This window comes from Balaenoptera borealis, assembly GCF_965194805.1.
Source record: "Balaenoptera borealis genome assembly, chromosome: 3".
Classification (NCBI taxonomy): domain Eukaryota; kingdom Metazoa; phylum Chordata; class Mammalia; order Artiodactyla; family Balaenopteridae; genus Balaenoptera; species Balaenoptera borealis.
Window position 1 is genome coordinate 8,021,722 of NC_138866.1, and position 20,767 is coordinate 8,042,488.

Sequence of the window (20,767 nt, forward strand, 5' to 3'; positions counted from 1 at the left end):
TACTTAGGGATACCTGGGCACTGATTCTCTTCCTCTGATGCTCTCCACTCTCATAATCCAATAACCACGTGGCTTTGATGATGTTTAACTTAACAATCCAAAGAGACTCATGCAATGGCTGGTGCAATTTTTTCTGTATTGCTAATGTGAGGTCCAAGTATAAAAGGTGCAATGACCAACAAAGATCTGTTTAGGTTCCATTAAACATTTGACTCATGAGCCGCCCCTCTTGAGATTTTTAATCTTTGGTTAATTACATTGGGGATTTAATCTAACCCGAGAGAGTGTGATTTGTGAGCATATGTGTACTCTGACTGGCCTCTTCTTGCTAATTCATCATCCAATTAGAACGCTGTAGTTGGTGTCAGAAGTAGAATTATCAATACAGACACCCTCCATCACCACTGTGATTCGATTTGGGAAGGTTGGATGTTGGTAAGTTGAAGAGAGAATCATGAACTGAGGATGGAACCCAAGTAGAGACCAGAAAATCCCCCCTCACACACACCCTCATCCCTGATATGAGAGAACTGGGGTCTCTGAGTGAGCTTTTTGAGGAGGAACCATATCGTCATAACTGACCTACATTCCTGTACATCTGGAAGAGTGGATAAGAGAGGCAAGGACAAGGTGACCCAGTCCCCTGGCTTTTCCTACCTGTCCTAGGGAAAGTGATGTGAAAATGCCCCAAAGGATTTAAAAAGCCTATGAACTTGCCTCAAAAACTAAACTGGTCCACCTTCTTGTGTTTATAAAATTAGCATGTAAATATAAATGTGATTACTGCAGATGTGGTGACAGTTGATGAACACTGGACAACCAGCCCCAGGAGTGCAGAGACCACGTCTGTTTTGTTCATGGCTGTGAGGTCAGCTCTTAGCCACAGTGCCTGTTACATAGCAAGATCTTAACGGATATGAGTTAAATGATTCCTTCCAAGGTTCTACCTATTTGATGAAAAACGCTAGGTTACAGAAGGGTTATTAAAGATGACCAAGTTGGCCAGATCAACCTTATCTTATTAATTGTTCAGAAAAGAGTGATTAGGAAAGCTTGGGATTAAAAAAAATAATTTTTGAAATTAAATTTTGATCGTATAATTTAGAGCATGGGACATATTTAATGTTTTTATGATAAAAAAAGATATTAAGATGACACTATTTCTCTAATTTATTTTATTTATTTATTTATTTATTTTGGCTGTGCCACACAGCTTGTGGGATCTTAGTTCCCAGACCAGGGATCGAACCCGTGGCCCCTGCAATGGAAGCACAGAGTCCTAACCACTGGACTACCAGGGAATTCCCTATTTCTCCATTTTAGACTATCATTCACATCCATTATTTTTGCATGTGTGATCCTGCCTTCTCAATCAGTGAATTTGAAATAAATGATCAAGAAATCATGAATTTCCTATTTGGGGCAATGTTCAAAGTTTAATAAAATAATATAGTTGTAGGATTTGGAGTTGGAAGAAATTTAGATTTTCTAGTCTAACCCCTTATTTTACTTACTTAACTCCAAAAGTTGAATGACTTGGCTAAGGTGATAAGTTAACGGGTAGAAAAGGGACTAGAATGCCTAATCCCATGTTTTTTCCTTCAAATATTTTATACTCACAGTGTTTGTATTGCCAAGTAAAAAAAAAAATTTTTTTAAACAAAATAAAAACATTTACTAGTAGGACAGAATTGAAGGACCAAGTTCCTACTGTAATATTGTCTGGGACCACTAGGTGTCATCTTAGAACTATCATTGCATATCACTACCGTAGGTCTTCCGATAATGGGAAAAATGCAGTGGATGGAACCTTTAGAGGTTTAGGCGTTTTGTATAAATTCTACCTAAGTTAAATGAGGATGATGATGATAGCACCTAATTCACAGAATTGTGAGGATTACATATGAGATATAGGAGGATTACATGAGGTACTGTAAGTAATACATCTGGCGCAGTGCCTGGTGCATGGTAAGCAAGCCCTCAATAATTTTTTGTTGTTACTACTTATTCATCACCAGGGCATCCCTGTCATCTATTTTGATAAAAGATAAGAGAAATAAAACAATTTTATAATATACGGATTTCAAAATGATAACTTTTGCTGCAACAGAAGGCTAATAAGCTCTTCTTTTTGTTTACGTGAACTTCCCAGCTAGAGGTGTGTCAGTAATCAGTGACGTGGACGTGTCAGGATCCACTCTACTGAATGACGGAGTTTTGGAGTCAGGAAAAAATAAGAACAAAACCCACAGGCTTTGGTATCTGATGGATCCAGGTTTGAATCCCAGCTCCGCTCTTTCCCACAGTGTCTGCATTTGTGAAATGGGAATAATTACGTATGTACACGAGACAGTTGTTGTCAGGAGTAGATCGGACGAGGCGGAGAAGCGCCCAGCCCACTGCTCAGCAAATCCTAGCTATGCGACCTTGAGCCAGTTCCGTAACCTCTGGAAGCTTCCGCCTCCTTGTTTGCAAGATGAGGTTTATTTTTATTTTTATTTATTTATTTTGGCTGCTCGGCTTGCGGGATTTTAGTTCCCTGACCAGGGATTGAACCCGGGCCCTCAGCAGTGAAAGCGCTGAGTCCTAATCACTGGACCAGCAGGGAATTCCCTGTAAGATGAGGTTTATATGCACTTTTCAGAGTTGCGGTAAGAAGCTAATGAGATCGAGTCTGGAAAAAGGGAAAATGTGGTTCCCTCTTCCCCATTCCCACTCTGAGTTACTTGCCTCTTCTGGACCAAGGGACTCTTTGGACCTACAGACCCCTTAGGAGGTGAGGGCTTGAGCTCTACTGGGGACTCCATACAAGGCTTCCATCTTAGGGGGCTGGAACAGAACGTGGGGCAGGACCTGGGACAGTGCCTCTTGGGGGAGCCTGAAGCTCGGAGCTCTGTGGGTGTAAGGACGTGGGAACTAAATACAGAAGTGGGGAGCGAGCTGACATGATACACGTAGAGTACGTGGAACAGTCCTGACCATGTGCATTGTAAGCTGCTTCCAAAAGAGCTTTTCTTACCCTAAAGGTTCTACTACTCGAGACTTACCTTTTTCCCAAACTTGAGAACCGTTTTTTCAGCATTTATGTGGTCCAGAAAATTAGGATGGTGCTTTCTTCTTCGATAATCCTCTTCAGTAAATGGAATCTCAGAGTCATCCTATGAGAGAAAGAAGGCCAGGCTCCACGTGTTAGAGCTACGGAAACCGCTAAGCCCGCAGATGCTAGGGACACTATGTTCCTTTAAGCTCAAGTAAAGCATTCTGAAAACTACTGCTTATTTTTATAGTGATTTAATTCTCTTGAAAATGCTTTAGCTAGCCAGATTCTATCATTTAAACTTAATTTAAACAAAGTAAAAAATTTAAATGTCTTCTTTTATTTTGTAGAGACAGTGACATGTTGTCACTGTGATTCCATAAAGGCATTAAAAAACCCATTTCTTAATAGTTCTTGTGATGTGTGTAGTTTCTTTTTTTTTTAATGTGTCTTTTTAAAAAAATGTCTTTAGTTCTTTTATTTAGTTATTTATTTTTAATTGATTAATTAATTTCATTTATTTATTTTTGGCTGTGTTGGGTCTACTGTGCTGCATGCGGGCTTTCTCTAGTTGCGGAGAGCAGGGGCTACTCTTTGTTGTGGTGCGCGGGCTTCTCATTGTGGTGGCTTCTCTTGTTGCGGAGCACGGGCTCTAGGCTCGCGGGCTTCAGTAGTTGTGGCGCACAGGCTTAGCTGCTCCGCGGCATGTGGGATCTTCCCGAACCAGGGTTCGATCCCGTGTCCCCTGCATTGGCAGGCGGATTCTTAAGCACTGTGCCACCAGGGAAGCCCTCATTTTTTAAATCTAAATTGTGTGTGTTTTTTCTCTTTTCCACACTGCCTCTTTCCCTCAAATTCATCCCACGTTAATGAGAACATACCATGTGCAAGTTTCTGTCTCAGGCTTTAAAAACTGGCTTCATGGGATAAGATATCAGTTTGCCCTAAGAATCAGGAAGGAAAAAGAAAAATATTTCCCTATATTGAGCTGTTCAGCACTCAGTGTCTCCACAACTCACCCTGCTGTACACCCCTCCCATGGAGGGAGAATGAACTAAAAACTTCCTGGAGAATCAAAGGTAGAAACTGAAATCCATGATACAGAGTGATTTCCCACAAATCCATCCAGATTTAGAGGTCCTATTTGGAGTAGGATTTCTAAAATATACAGTCCAATCAGGAGCCTTTCAATCACATCACATTGGTATAAGTTAAATAACCAGCCCAAAGCATCTGAGTCCAGGGCTTACACGAAATTAATCAGAGAGGCAGAAGAAACACAAGGTTGAGGACGCTGAGGTAGAACAATCATTGCAGATTTGAGAAATGGGAAGAAGGGCTGAAATGACTGGAGCCAAGCTGGGGATTGATAGAGGAGGAGGTAGGCAATGCCAGGGGACTTCCCTGGCGGTGCAGTGGTTAAGACTCCACGCTCCCAATGCAGGGGGCCTGGGTTCGATCCCTGGTCAGGGAACTAGATCCCTCATGCCACAACTAAAGATCCCACGTGTCGTGACTATGGCCCAGCACAGCCAAATGAATAAATAAATATTTAAAATAAAAACCTTTTTTTTTTTTAAAAAAAAAGGGTAAGCAATGCCAGGTTGCCAGGGTTTGTGGACCATGTGAAGGAGTTTAGATTCATTCTAGGAGCATAGAAGGGTCTTAAGCATTTTAAGCAGGACTATAACACAATCTGAATTGTATTATATTTTATTTATTTATTTGGCTGCGTTGGGTCTTTCTCTAGTTGTGGTGAGCGGGGGCTACTCTTAGCTGCGGTATGTGGGCTTCTCATTGTGGTGGCCTCTCCCGTTGTGGAGCACGGGCTCCTGGCATGCGGGCTTCAGCAGTTGCGGTGCGTGGGCTCAGTAGTTGCAGCACGCGGGCTCTAGGGAGTGCGGGCTTCAGTAGTTGTGGCGCATGGGCCTAGTCGCTCCGCGGCATGTGGGATCTTCCCGGACCAGGGAAAGAACCCGTGTCCCCTGAATTGGCAGGCAGACTCTTAACCACTGCGCCGCCAGGGAAGTCCCTGAATTATATTTTAACAAGATCACTTAAGCTGTTTGTTGGAGATTGGACTGGAAGGAGGCAATGGCTCATTTGAATTAATTAGGATTTTTTTCCCCTGGAGCTGCGGATAGAGGCTCTCTTCCCTGGGTCCCATGGGCAGCGTGGACACCTGAACAAATCAGGACTCGGATGGGAAGACAGGAGCGTGGCTGTTTGACCGGAAAACAGCAGCGTCTACCCCAATCTAGTATTCACTTTTCTCTTTTGAGTTGCATTACGAAGTCATGACTTTTCACAAGCTCGACGGATTTCAGTGAACCATAAAGTATCAGTCAGGGTCCTAGCATGAAAGAAATAGCACACTCACCGTGGGTAATTTGAGGAGGGTTTAATCACAGGACTATTTACAAAGATGTGGGCAGGTACAGGGAAATCACATTCCCTGGACTCAGTAACAGGGCGCTCTGTACCACTCGCAGGTCCCAGAGCACAGAGGGCACAGTGATAATTAGGACCTGGAGGTGAGCAGGGTGGAGAGGGCTGCCTGTCAGGAGCTGTGACTTTGGTTGAAAGGCTCGGCCGGCCAGTAGCAACTGGGCACAAAGGAGCTGGAGGGATAATACCGTGACCTCACTCTTCTCATTTTCCCCATCCTTCACTGGCGTTTCCCGCTGGCCAAACCCAATGGGAAGCAGAGGGCAAGTTTGCTTGCTGATCTAGACTGCGAGGTCAGGGCTGGGTGATCATCCCTGCCTCTAGAAGTGGGTACATGATCCCAGGTCTGGCCAATCAGAGCTCTACATTTCCCTGGTCACAGTGACTGGTTTAGGATTTGACCTGTGACCTAAGACCTGGAAAAACAGCATATTCCAGTGCTGGGTTGGGACATGGTCAAAATGGAAAAGACAATCGAAGTTCTAGGGATATAAGCCTGGGAGCTCCTGGGGGCCAGAAGGAGGGGACAGCTTACCTGAGAATGAAGCCTACTCAGAGAGGAAAAGAAGCAGTTGAATAGAGAAAAAGAGTAGGTTAGTTCTGAGAACACTTTTTAAGCCTCTAGATCCAGCTGTGCCTGAAGTCCATTATTGGACTTACCAGTTATATGAGTCAATAAATCCCCATTTTGCTTAAGTCAGTACAAGTTAGTTTATAACTGAAGGAGTGATGACGATCAATCAGGCCAGCAAAATGATCAGCCAGTCAAATGACCAATGATTGTTTTGTAGCAGACACTTTACTAGACTCTTTGAGGGATAGAACTTCAACAGGAATAAAACGACTGGCCTGCTCCTTGAGATGAGAGCAACCAAATGGAGTAGGTGAGAGAGTTTTATAAGAAAAGGACAGGAGGGCTTCCCTGGTGGCACAGTGATTGAGAGTCTGCCTGCCAATGCAGGGGACACGGGTTCGAGCCCTGGTCTGGGAAGATCCCACATGCCGCGGAGCAACTAAGCCCGTGAGCCACAGCTACTGAGCCTGCGCGACTGGAGCCTGTGCTCCGCAACGAGAGGCCGCGATAGTGAGAGGCTCGCGCACCGTGATGAAGAGTGGCCCCCACTTGCCGCAACTAGAGAAAGCCCTCGCACAGAAACGAAGACCCAGCACAGCCATAAATAAATAAATAAATAAATAAATAAACAAAAACAAAAAACACTAGTGCTTAGGAAATCTATAAAAAAAAAAATGACAGGAAACCTCTGGTCCCTGCCCTCAAAGACCTCCCAGTCCACTGAGGGAGAGATAATTAAACAAACAAATGGCCTTTGACGCAATAAGTATGATAAATCCCTAAATATCTCCTTGTTATAAATAATGTATTCCATTGAGTCTAACATGTGCATTTTTTGTTTCACATTTTAACATCTCTGAAATTAGAATGTGTCTTGTCATCAATGGTTTATCACAATGTACTCAGCCAAGAAGCATCTGTGCTGTCCTCGCTGGAGCCTGGGTCACCTTCGGGTCACCTTGAGCACATACTGTCATCCTTAAACTGAGTTACGTACTATGCATGTTGTTCTAATTGCCTTTTATGATGTCTTTAAAAAGATTATAGTGTGACTCAGCACTGAGATGAAAAGGTAGTTCAGAGGCACAGAGGCACTGGGGCAGAGAAGCAAATGGAAATCTGGTCTCGGGGAGAAAATAAACAATACTAGAAGAATGACTCTGAATCCGTATTTTTCACAAAATAATAACCATGAGCTTTATAGGAAACTACCTAGAGATAAATGACATGACTCAGGTTTTATACTAAGTTATTGTGTGAAAACAGACAGAATGCAGGTGTGATTCAGAGAAACTGGACTCAGTTTGAAGAAGTTTGGGGAATACTATAACCACCGTATTTTGCTTATATTTTTCCTTTTAATGTATGCACAGGAATGTATATGACAAAGATATAGGTCTAAATAAGTCTAAAAGAGAGGGTTTTCAATACACTTAAAATAAAAAGTGATAAGCATTGTTATACTTGACTAGGCGGCATTTTCTTTTTTTTCCTAAGGGGCTTGTAAAACAATGTAGCCCCTTAGAATGGAGTGTTCTTTGAGCCTGTGAGCTCTGCAGAGTGCTTATTACGGGGTAGGGTTCAGGAGTGTAAGAATACACCATCCACTGTAGAAAGTTCTCGTGTGCAGGTTACAAGGAATCGGGGGTGAAATGTTGCATCAAAGAAAAGCCAGCACACTACTTACTGGGTCCAGGGGTTTGGACCGCGCCCAGGTCATCACCGTGGACACTAAAATAAACACCTTCCGCTTTTCGAAATGGCTGATTTCTTCATTCAGGGCTGTAGGGCCAAAAAAGCGGAGCAGTTACTTGGGTCCATTTAGAACGTGTTTTAAAATCATGTGTACTTTTAATTACCAGCGGGACTTGAAGCGACTCCTCTTTCAAGGAGTGGCTTCACACCAGGGGGGCATCCCCTCTGATGCTTCACTGACCCCTCCCCATCTTTGTCCCTGGCTGCCCCCCTCCAGCCGCCCGACCTCTTCTGAGCCCAGCTCAAATCTTCAGCCCCTTCCTATTTCCTGGCCTGCAGCGGTGTACTTTCACTTTTTCGGAGGGCTCGTGATACTGATAATAGCTGACACGGATGGGAACAGTTCATGGGCTTTATCGAATTCTCACCATCAGGAGATAGGTACTCTCATCTCTGTTTCTACCTTCTAAGGGAGCTGAGGCACAGTTTGCCCAGGATCACGGAGTGAGGTGGTGGTATAGAGTCCGATCCAGGAAGCCTGGTTGCCCGGTCTGTGGTCTCCCCACTATGCACCCCCTCCAGCTGAATGGAGAATGGAGTGGGAGGCCCAAAACCAGAAAGCAAGGCCCTCTTTTTTTTTTTTAAACCATTTAAAAAAATTGAAGTATAGCTAATTTACAATGTTGTGTTAGCTTCAGGTGTACAGAAAAGTGATTCATTTATATCTATCTATATCTATATCTAATGTATTCTTTTCCAGATTCTTTTCCATTATAGGTTATTACAAGACCTTGAATATAGTTCCCTGTGCCGTACAGTAAATCCTTGTTCTTTATCTAGTTTATATATAGTAGTGTATAATAGTTAATCCCAAACTCCTAATTTATCTCCTTACCTTCCCCCCTCTGGTAACCATAAGTTTGTTTTCTATGTCTGTGAGCCTATTTCCAGTTTGTAAATAAGTTCATTTACATGATGTTTTTCCATTCCACATATAAGTGATATCATGTGATATTTGTCTTTCTCTGTCTGACTTACTTCACTTAGTATGATCATCTCTAGGCCCATCCATGTTGCTGCAAATGGCATGATTTCATTCTTTTTTATGGGCAAGGCCCTCTCATGATTTCACATAAAGCAGTGCTATTTAGCTTAAGCGCTTGCAGAAGGAAGTAATTCCCTCCCCCTCCACTGCCCCTGGCTGGGGGAGAGCAGCTTATGCGTTGGGGGCTGTGGGCTGTGTGTGGAGGGAGGGCTTTGGTAACACCCCGATGCTTGGTTACGAACCATCTGTAGAGATGGGAATTTAGAATAGTGGTGACCTGGACCTGGGAGTGTTTGATTTCCAAAGGGTTTGTCATTCCCCAGGAGGGCTCCCCACACATTTAAGCATTGAATCTCCTTGAATACTTTCTGGCATGTGATTCCACTAAAATATTTTTCATAATGTATAATTTTCCAGGAAAAAAAAAAAAAAACTAAAGTGAGACATACTTAAATTGTCAGAGGATCTAAGCGACACAGTAGTCATGGTAAATTTTAGTCTCATGAGCTGATTTCTCGAACAACAAGGAAAACAATAAAATACCGATATCCTGAATCTAATAAACTCATGGATTCCAACCCTAAGGTGAGAAAGTATTATTGAATTAAGTCTAAGAACACTATGTCCACAGACCTACTAGAGAATGGACTTGAGGACACGGGGAGGGGGAAGGGTACGCTGGGATGAAGTGAGAGTGGCATGGACATATATACACTACCAAATGTAAAATCGACAGCTAGTGGGAAGCAGCCGCATAGCACAGGGAGATCAGCTTGGTGCTTTGTGTCCACCTAGAGGGGTAGGATAGGGAGGGTGGGAGGGAGGGAGACTCAAGAAGGAAGAGATATGGGGATATGTGTATATGTATAGCTGGTTCACTTTGTTATAAAGCAGAAACTAACACACCTTTGTAAAGCAATTATACTCCAGTAAAGATTTAAAAAAAAAAAAAGGGGGCTTCCCTGGTGGCGCAGTGGTTGAGAATCTGCCTGCCAGTGCAGGGGACACGGGTTCGAGCCCTGGTCTGGGAGGATCCCACATGCTGCAGAGCAACTGGGCCCGTGAGCCACAACTACTGAGCCTGCGTGTCTGGAGCCTGTGCTCCGCCGCAACAAGAGAGGCCGCGACAGTGAGAGGCCTGCGCACCGCGATGAAGAGTGGCCCCCGCTCGCCGCAACTGGAGAAAGCCCTCACACAGAAACGAAGACCCAACGCAGCCAAAAATAAATAACTAAATAAGCTCTCATTAAAAAAAAAAAAAATTTTTTTAATTTAAAAAAAATTAAAAAAAAAAAGAACACTATGCCCACATATTAATTCCAATCAAATGTTAACTTTAGTTTCTATTTTTATTCTATTAACAAAAATCACCTCTTCAATTTAATTTTGTTCTTTTACCCTTCCTGCTCTGCTGTGCCTCAGATTGGCCTATTTTGTGAAAGCCTGGCACACTTAGAGGTCCTCTAACTGGGTTATCCTCTTTTATTTACGATCATTTTAAGGGGTCTAAAATGATCTGCTTTTTCACTTTTGAACGAGCAGCACATTTTATCCATATATACAGATGTTTTCTTGCATTTCTTATACTTCATTTCTTTCTCCATTTTTGCCTTCCTTTGATAGTATCTGTGACAGGCAAGGTAGAAGAATTCTTTTATATTAAAATATTTGAAAATAGTTCAATAAAACATCATTAAGAAGTAATACATATCCACTGTAAAAACAAAAACAGAAAACTCCCCAAATCTCAGGGAGTACATGAGGTAAAGTGATAAGGTTCCCTCTACTATTCTCTCTATACCCTCACCCAGTCCCCCATGACTGACCAAGGGCTATACTTTCTTACAGACACAAACACTTCGTATCTCAAAAAAGAGGTAACACATTTAAAATTTTTTCACCAAACAGAGAATAAAATTGTCTTAATTATTTAAAGCTCTTTATTAGAATGAAGAAGGAAGCAATATAGAACATACCCTACATGTTAAAGCTCATGAAAGGAAATGCAGTATCAAAGTTTGAGAACTGCTATGTTCCCTTGATGATTAGTGGGAGAGATCCTATTAGGTGCTGAAGCTCATCTGTCATAGCAGGAGCTCAGTGGTTAATGTCTAAAGTTCATAATCAGAGGACATCAGTGCAGGCATTTTTGTGTGTTAAAAAGAACAAGTGGGTTAAATGAGGTTCCTTTTGAACAGTAGAGATGGGATGGAAAAGAAATGCAGGGAATTGTTGCTTTTTATTCTAAATCCTACTGTGCTTTTTAACTTTCAAAACATGTCCAGGTTTTATTTCAGAAAAAAAATTAAAATGTAAAGAAAATTGTGAGTATACATTGCATAGAAAAAAATCAATTTCCAAAGACTGGCACAAAATAAGAACTCAATAAACATTAGGTCTGATTACTATTTTAGGTGGTGAAATTATCTTAGAAAGTGCAATTATACATCATCTGTAAATATTTGCAAAGGGATAAAAATGTGGAGAGTAGGCATTTAAAAAGCTCTGTTCCAAAAGATGACACATTATTCATGTTTTTGATTTGTCTCTTACTGAATGAAACTTAGGCCCACAGGGATAAATGAGAAATCAAACATTCTAAGCTCCTGAGGATTCCAGCACATCCACAGAGAGTACTTTTTCATCATGATTTCTCTGAATATGGTACAGACATTACTGAGGCTTCATTCCATTTCTTTGAACATGAGCCAAAATATAGCTTTGCTATTGGTCTTATTCAGGGGTTGGCAATGTACCGCCTGTTTTTGTAAATAAAGTTTTATTGGAACCCAGCCCATTCATTTACATAATGTCTATAGTTGCATTCTTGCTACAACAGCAGAGGAGTTGGCTTGAAAAGCTAAACATATTTACTATCTGGCCTTTAACAGAAAAAGTTTGCTGACGCCTGAACTAATCTGCTAAAAACCAACATATTGAAGTGTAAAAAATACTGCAAAGTAAGGTGCTTGTGTCTTTTTGGCTGTCCTCCTAGCCTGGAATGGCAATTCAAATAAGCTAATTTACTCTCTCCTTTGATCCGGACTTAATAAGGAGATGAATCACAAAGCACCAAATTGCTAAACATCATCTTGTCCCTTAGAGTTCATTACCTTTTTCAAAGCAATTAAAATATGAAGTGCTCTCTGCTACCCCTTCCTGACCCTTGCTATTGGGGAACACTTGTTGAACTGAATCAAATCCTCACAGTTAGAAATAATTCCTCTCCTCCTGGGGCTTCCCTGGTGGTGCAGTGGTTAAGAATCCGCCTGCCAATGCAGGGGACACGGGCTCGAGCCCTGGTCCAGGAAGATCCCACATGCCGGGAGCAACTAAGCCCGTGCGCCACAACTACTGAGCCTGCGCTCTAGAGCCCACGTACCACAACTACTGAGCCTTCACGCCTAAAGCCCGTGCTCCGCAGCAAGAGAAGCCACCCAATGAGAAGCCCGCGCACCGCAAAGAAGAGCAGCCCCTGCTCGCTGCAACTAGAGAAAACCCACACGCAGCAACAAAGACCTGATGCAGCCAAAAATAAAAAAATAAAAAAGAAATAATTCCTCTCCTCCTAAAGTCATATCCATCTTGTGATACCTTTTGTGTCAACATGCCATTCTCTGTCCTGCATGAAAGTTTCTCCCGAGTTCTTTAGCTCTCTTGTGGGCCTACAAGAGCCTTGAGGGTATCATTTTTTTAATAATTTGTCTTTGTATCTTCCCAATACGTTCAACCCCACCTCCTTAAGCCATGCCTGTGGAATGAATAAAGGTTGAATTTTGAAAGTTAATGTTTCATTTCTTTTAATGATTAAAAATATTCTTTTCTTCGGACACATAAATCAGTGGAACAGAATAGAGAGTCCAGAAATAAACCCTTGCACTGATGGTCAGTTAATCTACAACAAAGGAGGCAAGAAAAGACAGTCTCTTCAATAAATGGTGCTGGGAAAACTGGAAAGCTACATGTAAAAGAATGAAATTAGAACATTCTCTGACATCATATACAAAAATAAACTCAAAATGGATTAAAGACCTAAATGTAAGACCAGAAACCATAAACCTCCTAGAGGAAGACATAGGCAGAACACTCTTTGACATAAATTGTAGCAATATTTTTTCGGATCTCTCTCCTGAAGCAAAGGAAATAAAAACAAAAATAAACAAATGGGACCTAATTAAATTTAAAAGCTCTTGCACAACAAAGGAAAACACTGACAAAATGAAAAGACAACCTACTGAATGGGAGAAAATATTTGCAAATGATATAAATGATAAGGGGTTAATATCCAACATATATAAACAGCTCATACAACCCAACATCAAAAAAACAAACGACCCAGATTAAAAAATGGGCAGAAGAACTGAGTAGACATCTTTCCAAAGAAGACATACAGATGGCCAACAGGCACATGAAAAGATGCTCAATGTGGCTAATCATCAGGGAAAGGCAAATCAAAACCACAATGAGATACCACTTCACACCTGTCAGAATGGCCATCATCAAAAAGACAACAAATAACAAGTGTTGGCAAAGACGTGGAGAAAAGGGAACCCTCATGCACTGTTGGTGGGAATGTACATTGGTGCAGCCATTGTGGAAAAGAGTATGGCGGTTTCTCAGAAAACCAAAAACAGAACTACCATGTGACCCAGCAACTCCACTCTTGGGTCTATATCTAGAAAAACAAAAACACTAATTCCAAAAGATACATGTACCCCAATGTTCCTAGCAGCATTATTTATAATTAGCAAGATATGGAAGCAACCTAAGGTCCATCAACAGATGAATGGATACAGAAAAATTGGTGAATATATATACAATGGAATACTACTCAGCTATAAAAAAGAATGAAATTTTGCCATTTGCAACAACATGGATGGACATATTATGCTAAGTAAGATAAGTCAGACAGAGAAGGACAAATACTGTATGATATTACTTATATGTGGAATCTAAAAAATACAACAAACTAGTGAATGTAACAAAAAAGAAGCAGACTCACAGATATAGAGAACAACCTAGTGGTTACCAGTGGGGAGAGGGAAGGGGCGAGGGGCTTTATGGGGTAGAGGATTAAGAGGTACAAACTATTAGGTATAAAATAAGCTACAAGGATATGACGTACAACACAGGGAACAGGCAGTATTTTATAATAACTATAAACGGAGTATAACCTTTAAACATTTTGAATCACTGTATTGTACACCTATAACTTATAATATCATACATTAACTACATTTCAATTTAAAAAATTCTATTCTTCGGAAGCTCCTGTTGCTAAATTAATTAAACAAGGAAGCCATTAGATTGAGGTGGTCTTAATAGCTTAGCAGCCTAAATAAGCAAACCCAAACCTAAGAACAGCTAATCACAAACAGTCAACCAGGCTCTCCCAAATAAGGGAAACACTTAAGTTACAGCCAGTCAAATAACTGCTTTTCTCTATAAAAGTCCCGTCCCTAGCTGCTGTTGGTGGAGCTCCTAACCACTTCCAACATGAATCGGATCGTTTTTTGTTTTTGTTTTTTTTATCCGCACCACGTGGCTTGCAGGGATCTTAGTTCCCGGACCACGGATAGAACCCAGGTCCTCCGCTGTGAAAAGCTCAGAGTCCTAACCACTGGACCGCCAGGGAATTCCCAATATGAATTGATTTTTGTTCACATAAACTCTTCTTTTTTTTATATATAATAAGAAACACTGTCAAATGCAGTAAACGTCAACTTTATTTTTATGTATTTATTTATTTTGGCCACCCTGCGCATTATGTGGGATGTGGGATCTTATTTCCCCAACCAGGGATGGAACCCATGCCCCCTGCACTGGAGGCACAAAGTCCTAACCACTGGACCACCAGGGAAGTCCCTCACATAAACTCTTAAATATTTTCATATGCCTCTGTTTATCTTTTAATGCTATCCACAGGCATATTCACTAGTCTGATTTCACTTCCTGTTTTAGGTGAATTTCAGATCAGTTCTTCCACGGTCCTAATTTGCCTAGTGTTCCTGAGATGACTCTTAGGTAAAGTAAAAAGTCCCGTCCCTGGAGATCAAGGGTGCATCTCACTGACCAGAGACTGCCCAGATGGCTTCCTCCACTTGCTGGGGGTTCTCAGTGATGTTATAAATGATAACATCACACTCCAGCAGGTGCATGAGAAGGTCTTCTCGAGAGATAGCCTGAAAAAGAAAGTTGACAGTCATTTGTCGCAAGAACCGAACAAAGTAACCTTAATATTTAGATGGGAATGACAATTTCCAAATGAGATATGTTGCCTGGATAGTCCCACAGGAAACATTCGCAGAAGGATTTTTTTATTTAAAATGAAATTTTGGCTCTCTTCTGTGTATAGTTTTCAAGTAACAAAGTTTATGAAAATAGCCGGGAACAGATGAATAAGAAAATTGCATAATGATCTTAGGTACTATTTCTGCATGCTGTTTAAACCCCGATTCAGGAGGAAAGAATTAGAACACACTGGAAGAAAATGTGTGAGGCATTTAAAACAAACTCAAGCTCTATGCAAGTTTCTTTGAGCAACTATAGACCATGAATCACTCAGAAGTGCTGATAAGTGATTAATGTGGATTATCTCAGAATCCTCAAAATGGAATTAATCTGGTCTCATTCGAGATGTAAGGTACCTTATTACAGTTGACAGCGGGGAGTATTTTAAAAAAACAGAAACTTTTAATGGTTAAAAAATACCAAGTTCTTACATGAGATGAAAGTAACTTTGGTGATCATTGTGTCCAAAGGAAAACACGCAGACTTGGTAAATCATGATTGGACTGATTGAGGGTGAAACAGGCACGTTTTCAAGAGAATGGTCATCCTGACCAGATATTGAGTGACCATGATTGTGCGTTCATTTGTTCCCCCAATAAATATTTGTGGGCCCTGATTTTCACCCCGAGGACAAAGGCAAAATAAATAATGTATGATTGTTGATACTACAGAGTAGCGTGTGTGTGTGTGTGTGTGTGTGTGTGTGTGTGTTGTTGGCAAAATTTTAACAAATAACTAGGGTCTAATGTGGACGAGGGTGCAACTAAGTGCATATGAAGCCTTTGTACAAATTAGAAAAAGGAAACCTGCTCTTGGTGGAAAAATTATAAGGCACCCAGTCTGGGACACACTGTAGCCAGCAGAACACATCACTTTTCAGCCCCTACTCATGCCCATAGCTGGGCATCCTTGTGCAGTGTGCAACCTGTACAGCCCTACATGGCAGCCCCCAATGTAGAAAGGGCTCTCATAGAAGTACATTTGAGGTTTGATGGACTAGGTGAAGTATGGGACTATGGCTCGTAGGAGGTGACATTTGAGCTGGGCTGAAAGGGTGAGTACAAGCTCACTCAGCAGAGCCTGGGAAGTTCACGGACTAGCAGGCCATTTGCTGAGCCAGGCAAAAGCACCTTTCACAACCTGGACCAGCCTAATGTTTTTCCATCCTCCACTCTCTCTCACCTTTCATGCCACTCTTGCTTCTTCCCCTTGGCTCCCCAGAACCCAAGCTCTAGCTATACCGACGCTTTCTATTCCAAAGCACACCATACACTTTCCCAGGTGCCCCCTTGTGTGTCATTTCCTTGTCCCTTTATCTGCTTGGAAAGCTCTATTCAGCCCTGGAGGTTCAGCCTCAGTCCCAGCATCAGCAGTAGACCCCAAGCTCCCAAAGGAGGGCCAGCTGTGCAGAATCTCCGGCTCAGAGGAGCGTAGGGGGTCTTGCTCTGTGTGGCAGGGAGGAGTCTGAAGCTCCATTTGCCTGGCTCTATAGATAAGACTGAGAATTCATACTGCCCTTTTCAGAGTGCTCTGGACGCGGCTGTGTGCACACCTCTGTCATCATGTCACTGTCCTGCTCTGGAGCCACTAGTTTACATTGCAGAGTCTCTGCTAGGCTGTGAGCTCCGTGTTTATCCGTGGGTCTTTAAAGTGCTCAATACTCATTCACTGAATCAAATTCAGGTATAAAGAGTGATCAGTGATGGAGATCTGAAGCAACGCAAATAGCCAGGAGAATGGAAAGGAGGCATTCTTTCGAGAGCGATTAAAGACACGGGTTGAGGCGTCCCTTTCTTCAGCTGCCGCTAAGGTGCTCCATCCTTCTAAGGAAGCTAAGGCCGCGCTGGGGCGAGACCCTCACTTCATCTGTCCGGCAGCCCCCGCCTAGCACTGGCCCCGCACCATGGCCTCCGTCTCGGAGCTCGTCTGCATCTACTCGGCCCTCATCCTGCATGACAATGAGGCGACGGTCACAGAGGACAAGATCTGTGCTGTCATTAAAGCAGCCGGTGTAAATGTTGAACCTTTCTGGCCAGGATTGTTTGCAAAGGCTTTGGCCAAGGTCAACCCAGCGAGCCTCATCTGCAATGCAGGGGCTGGTGGAGCTGCCCCAGCAGGAGGTCCTGGCCCCTCCACCGCTGCTGCCCCCGCTGAGGAGAAGAAAGCAGACGCAAAGAAAGAAGAATCTGAAGAGTCTGATGATGACAGGGACTTTGGTCTTTTTGACTAAACCTCTTTAGTAACATGTCCAATAAGAAGCTGAGCTCTTAACCACTGTAAAGCAATTATACTCCAATAAAGATGTTAAAAAAAAAAAAAAAAGCTGAGCTCTTTAATTTGAGGTCAGCAAGGAGGCACTCTGTGCTCTGGAAAAAACTGGCAGAACAGGACTTCAGACAGACATCTTCAGGAGAAATTTTTATGAACCCAATATCTTGCGTCTTCTCATACCTAGAAAAGCACCGAAGTCATGACTGGAGAGATCTGCTCCTTGTGACTAGCACCGACCTTTTGCTGAGATGTGTACTTGATTGCACGTGGCCCCTTCACCAAAACCATATGCATACTGACTGCCCACACCCCAAACTCTTTGGAGCAGTTCCTCAGAGCTCTCTGAGAGGCTGTCTCCCAGGCTATAGTCCTCAGTAAACCCCAAATAAAACTGAACCCACAGCACTCGCAGTGTGTGTGTGTGTGTGTGTGTGTGTGTGTGTGTGTGTGTGTGTGTTTTCCAGTCTATAGTGGGAAGCCAAGAGCCCACAGCAATACCAGGCTTGCAGCTGTGACGGGGGCAAGTGCATGCTGAATGGTATAAAGGACACTCTTGGTTGTCTACAAACATCCATCTCCTTTTCTTCTTTCCCAACAGACCCCAATTTTGTTCAGATACGCCTCTTCTCAGCCTGTGGGAAATTAACTCCACCTTCTAGCTTAAGGGATGGGCCTTACTGATCTCAGGGTAAGTGATTGGTTCAGGAATCAGCAAGTGACTCAACTCAAGACACTGAGATTCAAGGAGATACCTGTGGGGTGCTGCTGGAATGTTCATCCTCCTTTTTCTGAGAACTTCTCTTCATCAGAGTGTTGCTGCGTTTGTGTGCAAAGCCCTGGAATGTTGCCACCTTGCTGCCAACCTGAGGATAAAGTCACCCCCAGAGGAAGACAGAGCTCAGGAAAGGGCAGGAAAAGGAGCTGCAGCCCCTGGATCATGCCAGGCCTGAAGCAGGTCCTTCCTTGAGACCACCAGCCACATAAGCTGATGAATTCCTTGTTGATTACTGATTTGCATTGCCTTTTTTTTTTTTTTTTCTATTACTTGCAGCCCCAAACAGCCTAAACTGATAACAGACAGCAAGGCCCTTAATACAAATTAGGGCAGAGTAGTTTTGTAGAGGAGCGTGAGAGACTTCATTCTGGGTAAGTTGATATAGAAGTGCTGCAGGACATCTGGGGGAGCGGACTAGGAAGCAGTTGGATGTGCAGGTCGCTCAACAGGGCTGGAGAAGGATTTGAAAGGCATTGGCTTGTACAGGGGAGCTGAAGCTATAGGACTGAATTAGATTTAGAAAGGACGCCTATTAGGAGAAGGGAGGGAGCTCTGAGAAAAACTGCATTTAAAGGGAAGGAGTGGATGCGTAAGGGCAGTCTGCCAGCAGCGGCTGCTGGGAAGCGGGGAAGAGAGGCCCTTGGTAATGAGGAGCCGGCTGGTGACAGTGGCCAGGGCATCTCCTGTGAAGGGGTGGGGGCTGGAGAGTGCAGGAGTGAGGCCTGCAAAGGTAGCTGAGCCCTCTCTCAAGTTCAGTGGTGGTGGGGCCAGGGGCAGAGAAAGAGGCAGGGAGGCCAAAGTAAGAGTGTATGTGTGTATGTGTGTGTGTGTGTGCGTGTGTGTGTTTCCAGAGAGAAAGATGTGAGCATACGTAGAGGTGGAAAGAAAGAAGCCAGTGGCGAGTGAAGATCCAGAAGAGGGTAAAAGGGGGTAAGTGGTGAAGAAAGTTCCCAAAGATGGTAGGAGGGGACTCATTCATTCATTGATGAATACTTGTTGAGGGCCAGTGCTGTCTGTCACCGTGCAAGGATACACATGAGAATAAATGGGGTGCTGTCTCTACTCTCAAGGAACAGATGGTAATAGTGTGACCCACAATAGACAGATAATAACAATGGAGTGAGAAAAGTGTTAGAATCTAGGCAGGTAGAGAGCTCAGAATCTAAACTGGGAGTGAGGAATCATGGAGGGCTTCCTGGAGGAGAAGACAACCCGAGTTAAATCGTGAAGGATGAATAGGGCTGGTTGGGGGAGGGAAGAGGGAAGGCTATTCCAGGGTACAGCATGTGCAAAGCCGCCTCCTAGGATCTAGAGAGCTGCAGGCAGGGTGACGGGAGGAATTAGGCTGGGAGGGTCACCCTTCCTGCAGGTATTTAAGTCCTTGGATGAGGACTGTGTAGAATTTGTCATGTGAAGGCAGCAGTATTTCTCAGTAAGACAGCGATATAATGGTGTTATCCTCGAGTGGCTTATTACCAAAGGAGATGTCTCTTTCACAGATTGCGCGGGCCATGGCCCAGAGCCATGTTGGGGTGGTGCAGGGCAGAATACAGTTTAAACACAGGGCAGAGAACTTTATGAGTCTGAAAGTCCAAATGAGATCCATACTTTCTAAGAATATCTCATTTAAGTTCTGTGCTGCAGGCAAGACTTGAAAGTGGAGAGACAAGGGTTGTTAATTTCCATCACGGGAGGAAGACCTGCCCTCACCTCTCTCCTCAACTTCCCCACCGTCTCACGTTGGCAGGAGAGAGGAGATGAGGAGCAAACACATTGGCAGGGCATTGGAGCAGGGGGTGGCCCTCCCCTTCGTCCCGTCTCAGCAGCCCCTCTGGACTTACATAGTAGGTCTCCACGGCAAAGCTGGGGCAGGGGGTTTCGAGCGTGGAAAGTGTGCCCACGATCTGGAACGTGCCTTCCTTCAGGTTGGCTGAGGAGGCTTCTGGCACCGCTGATTTATCTTCACCGTGCTCTTCCTCCTCTTCGGTAATTTCTTCAAGTGAAGCCCCGACGACAGAGTTAGAAAGAAACTGCAAGCAAACAGGAGTTTCCTGAATACTAAGAACAACGGAGAGTAAGGCCAGTCAATGAATGATGATTCTAAAACCACCTTTACTGAAGGCTTGCTATTGGTGCCACTCATGCTTTGTACACCGGTATCTCACTGAAATTGGTTTAATTCCCACAACGACACAGTGAAGTGTCTATTCACTATTATGACTCCCCATTTCATAGGCGACACAGTGAAGTGTCTATTCACTATTATGACTCCCCATTTCATAGGCGAGGAACTGAGGCTCGGAGAGCTTAAAAGCTCGTTAAGGGTATTATCCTTCCCTAGCATCAGGCAGAGCTGGGCTAAATTCACAATGGTCGTTTTGTCTAACAGATAGGTAGAAATGTAATGCGATCAGCTTAGGTAACTTAAATTTGCTAGCAGCCACATTAACAAAAGGAGAAAAAAACAGGTGAAGTTAACTTAGGTAAAGTTTAAATTTTTAAAAATTTAGGTAATGTTTTATTTAACTCAATATATCCAAAACATTATCAGTTTAACATGTCATCAATATAAACATTATTGAGATATTATATATTGTTTTCTTTTCCCATAGTAAGTGTTCGAAATTTGAT

At 43.1% G+C, this 20,767-nt stretch overlaps 1 protein-coding gene, 1 long non-coding RNA gene and 1 pseudogene across 6 annotated transcripts in view; 2 read left to right on the plus strand and 1 right to left on the minus strand.

Moving 5' to 3' along the window:
• The window catches only part of LOC309625296, a 65,127-nt gene that overhangs the window by 43,491 nt on the left and 869 nt on the right, over positions 1-20,767 (plus strand). The window lies entirely within an intron of this gene.
• Positions 1-20,767, minus strand: part of AK7 (adenylate kinase 7) — a 61,339-nt gene that overhangs the window by 37,836 nt on the left and 2,736 nt on the right. For 2 of the 4 annotated variants that reach the window (XM_082384523.1, XM_082384522.1), the window contains exons 2-6: positions 19,978-20,166; positions 18,114-18,224; positions 14,873-14,981; positions 7,747-7,841; positions 3,048-3,158 (exon numbers count right to left, since the gene is read on the minus strand). In XM_082384523.1, the coding sequence (XP_082240649.1) occupies positions 3,048-3,158; positions 7,747-7,841; positions 14,873-14,981; positions 18,114-18,224; positions 19,978-20,166 (615 nt within the window). The remainder of the gene's footprint in view (positions 1-3,047; positions 3,159-7,746; positions 7,842-14,872; positions 14,982-18,113; positions 18,225-19,977; positions 20,167-20,767) is intronic. The other 2 variants (XM_082384525.1, XM_082384524.1) reach the window with 1 other exon arrangement.
• LOC309625284 (large ribosomal subunit protein P1 pseudogene) lies at positions 15,015-17,952 on the plus strand (annotated as a pseudogene). Its single transcript has one exon. The product of its transcript is annotated as a large ribosomal subunit protein P1 pseudogene (transcript).